This window comes from Branchiostoma belcheri, unplaced genomic scaffold (genome assembly GCF_001625305.1).
Source record: "Branchiostoma belcheri isolate BF01 breed outbred unplaced genomic scaffold, Haploidv18h27 scaffold71, whole genome shotgun sequence".
Classification (NCBI taxonomy): domain Eukaryota; kingdom Metazoa; phylum Chordata; class Leptocardii; order Amphioxiformes; family Branchiostomatidae; genus Branchiostoma; species Branchiostoma belcheri.
Window position 1 is genome coordinate 325,454 of NW_017804365.1, and position 13,714 is coordinate 339,167.

Sequence of the window (13,714 nt, forward strand, 5' to 3'; positions counted from 1 at the left end):
TACTCAGTAGTACACATTAGCATCACCTGGGTAATCCTCTTGTCCTTGCAAAGATCAAGCATTCGACGCACCTGTCCTTGTCATGCCTTCATCTTGACTCACTGAGCTTTCCTCATGACAACATGCCCTGGGACATCTAACTGAGAAATTAGCACGGCATATGTGTCGGATAATCGCTCGCTAGTGATGTCCCGAAAGAGGTGTCACCACTCACATGATTGATTCTTTTCTTCTGTAAAGAGGGAAAATTATTCCAGATAGGTCATTGACGTTTGGTCACAGATCTGGTATTTTAGTTGCTTGCAAGTCGTAAACAAACCGTCTATGATTAACAAACCAGCTGCTCTGTGCACCTGCAAGGGTGTTCTTGGAACTGACAGTCTTTCTGGGATTGTACCCCTTACTCTCTCTTATGAATGCATGCATGTTTTTTATTCGAGTCTGAATGTTTATGTAAATATTCGAAAAGAAATTTAAGATCATTAGTTAGATATATATAACATATTAGTAAATTGTGATATTGATATAGATATTGCGTTATAGTATCATATTTTATCTGATAAAAATTACTATACTGGAACGTTTATTCACAATTTACGATATCTTGATTCAAATCTTTTACGAATTGACTCAGAGAATACATATAACATTTTATAACTGATATTGATGCATTGAGATTTAGTACTATCATGAATTACATTCAGAGCACATTGTGATGAGAGCATAGTTTCTCTATCTGGATGTCTACAAAATGCAAATACAGTATTTTGATATCTTTACCTCCATGAAAAATGGAGGTATTGTTTTTGGCGTGTCTGTCTGTATGTATGTCTGTGTGTGTGTCTGTCTGTCTGTCTGTGTGTGTTTCCGCAACTTTGTAGTCAGCATAACTTCAGAACGCCTTTATGGATTGTGATGATATTTGGTATGATGGTAAGTCTTGGAAAGACAAAGGTCAAGGTCAAGTATGGGCCTCCTGGTTAACAACCTTGGTACTGCAGCAGAACTTCCGGTTTTTGTATCTTTTGTCCTGAACAACCTATGGTCTTGACTTTTGTTGACAGATAGCTTATCCTGTTAGGAATAAGTGGCGTAAGTTCGGTCCCCCTAGCAGCTTGTTCTGGAACTGCAGGTTAGTTTCTGGTAAAAACTTTCAAAGCCAATAAGTCCAGATTGGAACAACGTGTTTTCATCATTTTTGGTGTGTAGGTACCTGAGAGACAGTTGTACATGATTAAATGCAAATTATGCAAATGGCGACTTTATTTGCATAATTAATGAGGAAATTCTATAATTACAGTGTTTTACATTATACTACTTTCATACATGTAATGTATGTAAGCTATGGCAGGCGGAGCATCAACAGATACTAATTATGCAAATTATGACCTAGTTTGCATAATTAATGCGAAAATTCTATGATTTCTTAATGGTGAATGATGGGAATGTCATACTTGGGACATCTGTAAGTTAATCAAAAGTTAACATACATCACGATGTATATATTATGTTAATGCAGAGGTCATTTGCATAATTAAAGAAGAAATTTACATTTACATATCAAGCCCATATTTCATGGAGGTATGAGATCTCGGAATTCTTGTTGATTTTTGGGTTGATGTCTTCTCTTCAGGTATCAAACCAAAAGTCACTACAAGCTGGTGAAGACACTGACAATGGAGAAGACACAACAGATAACAGCTCTGTCTGCTGTCAACGGCTTCTACTCCTGTATCCTTTTATTATTGCATGGTGTTTCAGTTTTCAATTTTTTGACTCAGTGCCACACCACAAATTGTCTTAAATCATGTTTTACAAAATTATGAAAATAACGGAGGGTAGCATGGATCCAAGAAAAAAATTTTCTGTTGCCCTCCACCCCTAGCCTTTTTTTCCTTGGCCCTCCCCCAAGCTAAAACGTTTTCCTTGGCCCTCCCCCCAGGCCAAGTTTTTTTTCCTCAGCCCTCCCCCAAAGCTGAAAATTTTCCTTTGCCCCTCCCTCTGACAACTGATGCCCCCCTCCCCTATCATCAAGACATATCATACAGTCTCTTAGCTATGGCTTAGTCCATGCATTTTCATAGTACCTGAAATATCCAAAGAGCTTAATAAGGAAATCCTTGCTAATCGTTCGGGACTGGTGTAGGAAATCCCTCAAATTTACATGGCTGCAAATCGTATCCAATTAGTAAAATGCAAACATAACAGGAAACGTTTCCACTGGAAATCTCCACTAATCCCGACCTTGCCTTGTTATGTAACTCAAATCCTCTCTCTCTCTCGCCTGACCATCCCATGCCACAGGCTATTCCAGTTTTATCTCAGAAACAGTGATAGCACCAACAGGTGGATTTGACACCCAGATGTCCCCGGAGTGTCTGGAGCATCAAACATCAACCAAATGTACCATGTTGTTCTCATGAGAAACTTTTGTGTGTAGTCTGCGCACAGTTCAAGGTGAAGGCTGACTACTGCTGAGCGCACACGCCGAGGATATTTTCCGTGAATATTATCATGTACAAAGCACGTCCCGCATGCCCCGGGGGTGACAACCTGCCAGTTAACAGTTTCTTTATTAGCAGACTTTTTGAACTTGTTGTCATCTTCTTGTTTTCACAAGCCAGCTGAATTGACACAACATTTGGTCCCCCCCACGAAGAAGTTAATTTTGGTGTGATCTCTACATGGGTTTTGACTCGAGCCCAAATTCATGTTTCGCCTTTGCCACAATATTTGTCTGACTGTCAAAAATGCATGCACGGAGTACATTTGATACACGTGCGTGTAAGAAGTGTCTTTGAAACTGGCTATTTGGGTTCGTAAGAAGGCCATAAGGAATATTTGGATCGTCCTGGTACAGACAAACGCAGCATTTTGATGTCAGATTCATGCAGACATGAGTGAACATGTGTTGTGTTATAGAGATGCTGTCTGTGACAGTCTGTGCCTGGCGCTGTCAACTGTGCATCTCAGGACACCTTCTGGTCACTCTCAGGCAGGCTTACATATGTACATGTACTTACAGTTACACCCAGGCCAGGGTTCTCTACCTGTCTGGGCACATCAGCCATGTTTGCCTTGCAAAGGTTCACCACACCTGACCCATTCCCTCTAGACAAAGATGTCTAGATCACTCAATACCCTCTCGGCCATAAAGTAAATGTATCTAGTAATGTATTGGCTATTTTGTGACAGATGCCATATATTCTGTTTATTACAGGCATGATCATCTTCATATTGTTGAATTTGAGTTTCTTTGCTCGTGGTCACATGTCTCTTCCCACTGAAACCATGACATGATCCTGTTAAGTTGTAACCTTTGAAGTAAGACAAGCTTATTTTTCGAGTCTTGAAGTCCTGCAGGGAAAGTCTCAGTAGTATTGCCAACATCACCCACACATCTGCAGTCCAACTGCAAGCATTCAGGGCACCCAGTCTGACTTTGGTCGACACAGGAGAGTAAGAGCTTCAAAGGCAAATTAGGATCCTCGGTGGACTTCCAAGCTGCTCCCTTTGAAAGCAACCCTTTCTCTTTGATCATGATTCTATCTCCTATTCTTACTGATCCTCCTTTATGTGAACAGCACAATAGGACGTAAAGAAATCCCTTTGAAGGTTACGTAACCAAAAACATCACAAACAGATGTGCAGAACCCAGTGCAAAAAAAAAGATAAGCTCATAATCTTGCTGACATTTAATACCAATCAAGGACAAGAAAGGATGGGTTTAACCTACTTCTGGTGAGAGTCACTCGGTGACCTGTGTCAATACAACCTTGAAGCTAGTTTGGGGTTTTGTCCCCTTCATCCTTTGATATCACGTGCGGCCGGGGAAGATGAGGGAGACTTGTGTTGCAAGAGCCTGTTTGTAATCCCTCCTGAATAAAGTGACTCTGCCACCGCCCATGTTGCTCAGTTTATCAGACCTGACCAACCTCATCGCCACATTCCAGAGGGTCTACATAGGGGGATCCCGCCAACACTTAAAGAAAGGCAGACAACACTTAACGGTAAATTCAGGCAGGCCACCAACGCTTAGGTTAGATTACTAATAGGTTGTTCTGACTTATGCCTTAGGCTTTGGGGGGAATGTTCTTTTGTATTTATTTCATGGGATGTCTGGTAAAACTAAGTCTGCGGACCTTGGACACGCCATTTTGATTTTGTAGCAATTTGGACCTCAACTACACAATGTATGCGATACGAAGAATTTTAACCATGAATTTGAGACTGTCATAACAAATAACGTGCTTCGTGGAATTAAAGCGACCAATTACGCTTCACAAAGAATTTCCAAACGCTTAAACGCTTCATCAACGATTAACGGTGAATTAAAATGGTTTGTTGCGCCTCATGGAAAAAGGCATGCAGACCCCTTCATTCCACAGTAGATACCGCACCATTCACAGTCTCATTCCATCTGGAAGAACCTCTTCTGTCTGTTGTATCCAACAAAGTCTTCATAATCAAACAATCCCCCCTCCCTTTCTGCCAGCAAAGCCCCTTTGGTGTTGCAGGGTGGGATTTTTCCTGCATGACTGTCCATCAAGCCCACCTGCTAGCAGCTCGTTCAGGCACCAAAAGTTGTACAAGTTGTAACGTGAGGCAGCAGGGAGAGGATTGATTTACAGTAACCCCTTTCTCCTAGAATTCCCCTGTAACTTCCCTACATATTTAGAATGTAATAGCCCTCAACAGCTGATATGATATGTAAATGTAGAGTAAATCCTATAGATGTAATGAGTTGATGATTTTGATTTTTATATATATGTTCTGTACTCATCTTATGTACAGGTTGTCTTTGTCTCCAGGGTTAGCCCTTTAAAACTAGTTGGGCAGCTCTGGCTGTCCTTTGTATAGCTGAACCAAAAATAAATAGATAAATAAACAGCTGATACAAACCCAAAATTATAACTACATGAGATTCTGGCATTACATGAGATTCTAGCATTAAATGATAAACTCATGATAATATAATATATATATGTATATTATCAGGCATGGTCCTTTCTCACTAGATTTTTTTCAGCAGAAATCTGTTATACATGACAAGAGCACAGATGTGATGGTCCTTAATCACCTGTTCCCCCAGACATTGTTTTGTGTGCAGGGTCAAACAAGAGCATGGAGGTGTTTGACATGAATGTTGCCAGAAGCGTCCGAACCATCCCAGACGCGCATACCAGGCCGGTGCATGCTATCTGCCAGAACAAAGTAAGTTCTATAATTCTTTCCTTGCTCGAGGCAGAAAGCTATATAAAGAAAGTATGTTGGCAGAACGTACTGCACCTGTGCGAATTCCAGATTTTTCACGTTTTTTGTTGGATGTTTGGTCAATGTTCCATTCAGACTTTTGCCTGTTACAGATGATATCTTTTCCTACACAACAATTAAAAACGTATAGATGGGATGTTGTCCTTCAATATGTGAATACAAACATTAAACAAGTCATTCTGGCAAAATGTTATGAAAAATACATTTACTGGTCTTGCGCAGGCACAATACATAAATGTTCGTTCTGCCGACGTGCTAATATAGAATGTCATTAATGTCAGAAAAGGCGCTAGCGTTCTGAATTTAAATACCACAATGTAGTACTTAGAATTCCTTGCCTTCTCTCATAGTTTGCTTGTAATGAAAACTTGTCCTTCCACTGCTACTAGATTCACATGGTCAGTGAGAAAATGTTTGCTATTTGCCTTTTGCATGGGACAACAAGATTGTGTGCATATTTTTTACCTGACCAGGTGCTTTGGAGGGAGGGGGGCACTTTGTGTATGCTACACTAGCCATTTCTCTCTTCATCAGGTGTTAAAAGAGCTTGCCAATGGCAACAGGATTATCTCACTTTCCTGTGCAAATAGGTTAAACCTAAAAGCTTTTCCCCTCCAGTGAATGGATATTTTTTTTATTTGGAACTCCAGGATGCTTGTTTTCACTACGTTCCAAAGTAGTACAGGTCAGAGATTTTCAACAGTTTTGCTGAGCCTTGTGTCCTTGGACAGTCTGTCTGCCCCACCTATGCAGAGCTACAATGCACAGATGGAGGCTAAGGTGGTGACTAGTGCGATCTATCATTAGGTCTTAAGGGGGACGGGTCAGTTACATTCTCCACCATTGATGCTTGACATGTCTTGGTATCTCACTGCTTTGTAACAGTTCCAAGGTGAGCTCCAAGGCTTTCCTTTCAAAGCAGCCGTTTTGGGGACCCTACAGTGCACCTGCTGACACACACAGTCAGGTGTGCACTTCAAAGCTACAAGGTGTTTTTTGTAAACTTCCTTCAAGGCTGAAGACAAAGCCCAGCAGAGGAACAAGTTACCGTGTACACACACTCTCAGACAGAGCCACGGTCAGACTGAGACATGTCAACATCTTTGCAGTATTTTCTTGCAGAACGAGAACCGTGCACATACCGCAGCCAGCCAGAAAATGGCCAAGTAATTATTTCAATGGCCTGTCTGCATGGTCTGGCACGGAAAAGAAAGTTGTTTACAGGATACATACCCGGCATTGGTGTCATTCCTAACCCACAGTCATTCAGCTAACCGAATCCCAAACAGGGCATGTAATAGCTTGAACTTCCGGTACAACAAATACTTTTATATCAGCACCTGGGTATAGTGTGGTTGGGGAAGTGCCAAGGCCAGAAAGTTTGCCAGTTGACTTTTTAAACTTTAGGAACAGTTCTGTTCACATAACAAAGTATCAAAAAGACTTCAAGTTGGTATTAACAGGTTGCTGCTGCTGTGTCAACTCATAAGCACAGGTTTATTCTACACACAGAGAATAATGGAAAAGAGCCAAAATATATACATTTAGGACCAATTCAGACATTTCAATCTCTACATATGGGATATATGAAAACTGAATCATACCTTTCCCTTAAAAGACCTCTTTTTGCTTTTACAATCAGCAGAAAAATGACCAGTCTGGTCCATCTCAGGGATCAGTAACAGGTACAGGTTTACCTCGGGTCACCTGTCGGAGAAAGATTTCTCACGTTAATTGGACAGAAGTGAAAGAGGTGATCACAGGGTACCTATCTTGTGTCACATTGCTTTTTTGAGGTCTAGTGGTTGACATGACATAAAACCAGATTTTTACCACATCTGAGACTGTACAATGTATGTCCCAGTGGCCTTTTGATGTCTACAGTGTGAGATGGGGACTGTGTGTGTGTGTGGTAGCAGCACTACATGAGGATCTTTGTAGAAAATGGAGGATCAAGACATGGCTTAACTTTTAATGGTGTACTCTGTGTAGGAAAAGGTCAAGTTTAATGAGGACCAATCAACTATTTTCAGCATTCCTTTCTTCCACACATCCTTCCTTCCACACATCCTTCCTCCTGTCATTCCCTCAGGCCTTTCTCTTATCTCTTCTTGTCTTTGCTCCATCCTATTTTGTCATCTTATGAAGGTAGAAGAGGGGAGGATGAAACAGATGAAAGCTAAATAGTGTAAGATAAAGATCAGCTGCAAAGCTAGTCCAGTCTTGGAGGATTTCGACAGTGACAGTGACTCAGTGTTTGGAAATGTTCCTCGTCTGCAAAGTGAGCGAACTGGAATGTTTTTGTCCCGTAAGGTTTCAAAGAATCGCTGCGGCACTTGGCTTGTACGCCGGAGTAACCTGTGAGTCTTATAGTCGTCACGCTGATGAAAGGTGCCTTATCGGAAACGGTGATAAAGATCAACTTCAAGTTATTGGCAGACCTTACTCAGACAATACTGGTGACTCAGCTTGGGCGGCGTTGTGTATCCGTTTCGTGAACGAAGAAGAATGTTGGGTTTTTCTAAGGTGTCACGGAGTCAGAAGGGTGTCACAGTTTATGACGGTATCGCCCACCCCTGGTTGAGTCAATATGAAGTAAGCGTGGCATCGCGTATCTGTACAGTAAGCAGCGTAGAATGTCGTCCGCATGGTTTCGCCGAAGAGAACCACCTTATATATGACTGTCACCGGTGTTTTGCTGGCTGCGTTGAGACATTCTGCAGAAAGAGATACTTTTAAAAATTGGGATTAGAGCAAAGGTCCTGTACAATATCAATTACTTTGGGCTAAAGCATGGAACATGTGATCGGTGCTGACATGTAGCTGCCCATAGCCGTCATACACAAGAAATAAGATACCAGAAATAACCAAACAGGACATCTAGCGCACAAAGTAGACATACTCAAGGTATGACGCCAAGTTTCTGGGTGTTCGCAGTACCTGTATCTTTCTCAGAACAAAGAGTTAAAGACGGCTTTATGCCAACAGGCTAAGGTAGAATTGTGTTACCAGACCTGTATGACTAATCAAAAGGAAGTACGTGGATCTCAATAAAATCTAACTCAATGGAGATTGCTTTATGACAAATATGAAAAGTTATACTCTGAACCTGAAGATCTACTGAAATTATGGTCTTCTATATGGTAGCACTGGCATTTGCAATTTTAGCAGATCTTTCATCAAGAAAGCAAACACCGTACAGGGAGTAGTGAGAGTCGATAAAAGAAAAGCCATCCCCAGGTGCACATTTACAACTTACACGTATTTGACATACTACACTGGGGCAGAAGTGTGAATGTACTTAGCACTAAATCAGTCTCACAGTTCTTGTAGACTCTGAGCCAATGACAACTCGTTATGTAAAAGTTCGGTGCATTTGAGTTTGTTTTCCTTTTTGTTACATCAGTTTGACCAAAGAGGAGGGTCTGCATGGGGGGATCCTTGTAACGCTTCACGGCAAATTTAGGAGGAGCAATAACGTAACGTTTAACAGTAAATTCAAGCAGAACTTTAATGCTCACTGAAGCAGCATCTCTTTTGTTTCAGTCAGAAACATCAGGTTTCATGAAGAATTTCCCGACATCTCTTAATGTTGAACTAAAGCGGCCGGCTATGATTAACAGTGAATTGAAATGGCTTGCTACGCCTCATGGAAAAGTGCATGCAGACCCTCTCGGAGAGAAAAGTGGAAAGGTTGTCAGCTGGGGTTGAGATGCCTCGGGATGCGTTTCCTGTTGCCAGTGCAGTCTGTCCCCGTGCCAGACGGATGGAACGGTCCACGTGTACTTGTACTTGCACTTGTACAAACCCACAGGTGGGAAACAGGTGTGGGCCAGACTTACAGCTGTGCAAGGAAACAACCTGACAGCGAGATTACATTGTGTAATGCCGGAGTGTACATAGCAAAGCTTTACAAAAGTTATAATGTAAATGGCTGTCCGTTTAGAAAAGTTCTAAAGACTAAGCAAATTCTACAGTGACAGGTTGACATTGACAAGAGCCCCCAGTAGTTAGTATTACTATTATTAGTTGAGTTTGACGTTATAAGCAGCCAACAGTGTAGGCACATAGCCCAGAACTGACAGTTGTCATTTTTACCTACATTTTTCTATTAAGACATTGACATAAGACAGACTACCGAGGCATGAATCTTAAAGCATTTTTCCTTAGTTGCAAGGACTACAAGGAAATTTCTGTCTTCGGTTCCAATGTACAGTGGTGATATCATGGTTTCCTGTCGTTCCTGTAATACCATAAGTGGCATTGGATGATAAAGTGGATATATATAGTACATTGTATACAGTAGCGTTAGCTAGAAAAACAGGATTTCCTGGTGAAATTGATTCTTTTAGGACTCTTGAAGTTTCCTTATTCCCCTCTTCTCAGTACAGAGACTACAGTTTTGTCAAACGTACGCAACAATCCCAAGTATTTGCCCATGGCATGTGTTTGACTGGTCCTACCTTTCTCTGAGCGCTTTCCCATGACAGTTTAAGTTGTTGTACTGCTGACAGGTTGATATAACAGAGCTGGTAGTACAAATAAACCTACACATCCTGGGCTGCACTGTTACTGCGGCATCAGTTGTGGAAGTCGAAAGAAAGCTCCAACATTCTTTTACTCTGTAGTAATGTTAGTCACTGTTTACGGTATCACTATGGAATAGAGGAGTTCTGTCAACATCTTCCCAATGCTGGAAAAATGTGCTGATGAGGTAACACAGTACATTTGTACCAACATGCACATCCTCCTGTCAGTTTGTTCCTTTGGAGGAAAGGTCACATTTTTAAACCTTGAGGATATGACTTGAATGAGACAGAGATCTGATTTTTGTTTTCAGCTTTTACAAAATGGAAATGGTGGGGGTGGTCTCGATACTGTACAATGTACAATAGTCATGTATATCAACTAAAAGCAGGTGCATATTTCCAGAAACACCCTTAGAACCGATTTTGAGAAATGCAAACAGAGTGAGAAATGTGAACGTACAAAAACTGTGTACTACGTCAAATTTTTCCTGCATGTTAATCAGCCTGCTTTGACATAAATCAAGAACATACATTCAGATTGTGTGCCAGCTCTTGAGATAACGTACGTAATGTTCTTACGTAAAACAGGACGAATTACACACAGGAAAAATTGACATACGCAGTTTTTGTACGCCAGTGTGCATACAGAGTTTTCACGTCATCAGGTTGCCCATGTGTAAATCGGGTCTTTGGGGGGTATCATGGGGGGGGGCCAACAACTCACTCATGCAGTCTCATATATGAGCTATAGCTGTAAGCTGTAGTGGCAGTCTGTTTTTTCCTGATAATTCTTTATGCAAAATTCAGAAGAACTACCATAGCTATACATATTTAAGTTATGCCAAATTTGGGGACCCTAATACTATATAATATATAATGTAATACTACAGCCTGAAAATTTGTCGGCTAATGTGCAGATTCCCAATTACATTGATTTACGGCATTTGCTTTATGAATTACGTAGAATTAAAATGCCTGATTACTCTATTACAGAAAAGGGTATGTGGGCTCCCCTTAGGCTATAGCCTTTATATAATTGTGGTCATAAGTGAATAACCTGTTACTTAGTACTTAACTGTGAGATATGGTATTCTGTGTGCATTACAGGAGAGTCTAGATCAAGATACAAAATACATTGCTTACAATGTTATTGAACATTAAAGACATTGATCATTGCACAAAGAATCAGAATGAAGATTTGGTTGGAAGTATTTGACGAAAAATTCCTGCCACACATTTTGAATTTCAATAAATCCTGAAATCAACATGTAATTCTATGCAATCATTTTCACACATCTACCATGTATGCATGCATTCAATGCATTGTGTGTTTAAGTTTTAGTAAGTTAAATATAGGCATTGGATACAGTAAAAATTTTTCACTGTCAAGGTCAATTAGAACAAGGCATGTTAATTGGAACAGAGTGGCAAGAGTTTGGTTAGATATTTGTGCAATGATATGGGGTGTAAATTGACATTTGACTGTGCGATATGAAGAATTTTTCAATAATGCTAAACAATGAATTTAAGATAAGAAATAACATATGATGCATTACACTTTACAGTTTCCGGACAACACTTAATGTTGATTAAAAGCTGGTACAGTAGCTGCAATTGATGGAAAATTAGAATGCCTTGCTACGTCTCATCACGACAAATGAATGCACACCCTTAGTAGAAGAAAAGAGAACAGTTCTGGCTAGCAGGAAATACGTCCTTATCATGCCCTTCCCATAGCCCTTGCCAAGGATAGCCAAGAGGCGGAAGAGGTAATGATGTGTTAGGAGTAAGTTCAACAGTGAACCTGAAGGTTTGACGTGTTCAAATATTTGCCAAAGTCAAGGCTCCCAATCAGGCCCTGCCATTCTAGACGTTAAAAACAAGCCCAAAGTTCAAACAGTCATATCACTAATCGCCACAAGTCACCCATAACATTTACATGAGGGATGGGCTGCCGCTAGCTGAAACATCCTGTATATTTGTTCTGTAGCAGGGGGACTGTTGAGCTGTTGCTATAACACACGTTTGGCAACAAAAAATCACTCGGCAATGTCCGTGTTTGGCAGAACTTGTATGTGTCGCTCCCTACACGTCTGGCATGTTCGATGTGCAAGGCATAGAAATGCACACAAACAAGTGAAGCAGTGTAACTGGGACCTATTTCCTTGTTGATATGACTCAGACATCACTGATGAAGGAGACATTTTTGCTGAAATATACTGTGGTTAAGACATCATACATGACTGTCGCGTAATATAAACTTACTACATGTATGTCAAGGTTTGTTTGAGAAGCCTTGCTCCAGAAAAGAACCTAGTACATTTTATAGTCACTATGCATGTCATCAATGTGTTAGCTGTTTTTCTTTAGAATAGGAAGTACTTTTTACAGTCAAGCAGCAAAAAAGCGATCATTGGCAGCATGTACAAATATTGTGCCAAATGAAACATCTGTAGAACAGACAGACAGGCAATGACCTTGTCTGTTTTTAGAACTACTGGGAATAAAAGGATGTTACTGTCAATGCCATCATTTCTTTTTTATAAGCAGCTATTAGCGTAGAGACCGCAATGCTCCCTCCACATTCACACTATGGTCCAGATATGAAATATTATCAACTCTATGATTCTTGTCATTGCCAAGACAGCCACCTGTTCCGAAATACATGAATCATTATTACATGTACATGTAGTACTCTCTTAGAATAGAGTTGATTGTATTGATCACATTGAATTGATCACATTGTCATTGTTGCCATACATTGTACCACGTACAACTGTCGAGCAATAAGGTTCATATGCATAAACCAATGTAGCTAGAGTTTTCAGACTGATTAGAGCACATCTGGAAGTTGCATGGCATGTGAGTGGAGTGTTGTGTGGCCTTCTGCCATCCGGCTCTATCCAGCTTGTTATCCAGCTCAAACCAGTACAGTAGTATGATGACCCATTTCTTTACTTCATTGCCTAACCAAGGCTGACATTTTGTCATCTCTGCAGTGTGTGATCACATGGTGTAATTCTAGGTGGTGGTCACATGCGCTGTACAATTGTCCTACAATAATCATTGCAAACTAAGGGCATTCATCGGATAGTGATTTACGTCATATAAAATTCATCTGTCTTGTTATTAAAAATGCAGAATTACATCATTGTCAGCAGTTGTTTCTGTCATAGCCTGCTTGAAAAATACTGTATGACATCAAAATCGTCCAACGACCTTTAGCACGATTATGACTGTGCCCTTACCCAGCACAATTGTTTGTCTTTCAGATAGTTAGAGAGGTGTGCCTGGTTTATTTAAAAAACCACAATTTTTATGGTAATGTCAAAATCATCATGTCAAACTGCGTACAGGAAATAGTATGTCTGTACAGGAAATAGCATGTCTGTATGTGCCCAATGAATCATGCCCACCCTGCCCACCTGTAGTGTATATCGCTACAGGCAGGTCAGTCATATGATAAAAATCAGGTCGCTGACATGTGATTTGAAAATAACCTCATGTAACCTGCCTATTTTAATTGCTTTGTCTCAGATACATACTACTGTAAGTCTTGTTCTTTATTTTATCCAGGATATACTTATCACCTTCTGTGCAATTTTCAAAGAATTCCTGGGGGATAAGCTCACAAATTACTAACAAAACATTATTACAAATTAATAATAACTCAACCAAAACAAAAGTGAGAAACAAATCAGCGCAGAACAGAAATTGCAAATCACAATTTTTTGCAGTTTTCAGGGCCACTTCTGTACCGCAAACTTATCGAAAACTGTGAACAAATAATTCACCAACTTCCTTTTTTCTGCACCTGCCACCACCTCGAACATTTATAGTTCCGTGAACATGTCTATTTTTTGTCAGATTGCGAATGTTTTCTACCACGAACAGAAAGTGATTTACGGTCG

The 13,714-nt window shown here is 40.5% G+C and overlaps 1 protein-coding gene across 1 annotated transcript in view; it reads left to right on the forward strand.

The window, feature by feature from the left end:
• LOC109484921 (WD repeat-containing protein 27-like) overlaps positions 1-13,714 on the forward strand; it is a 102,578-nt gene that overhangs the window by 64,396 nt on the left and 24,468 nt on the right. Inside the window, exons 9-10 of the mRNA XM_019788273.1 lie at positions 1,634-1,731; positions 5,093-5,214. Of these exons, the coding sequence (XP_019643832.1) occupies positions 1,634-1,731; positions 5,093-5,214 (220 nt within the window). The remainder of the gene's footprint in view (positions 1-1,633; positions 1,732-5,092; positions 5,215-13,714) is intronic.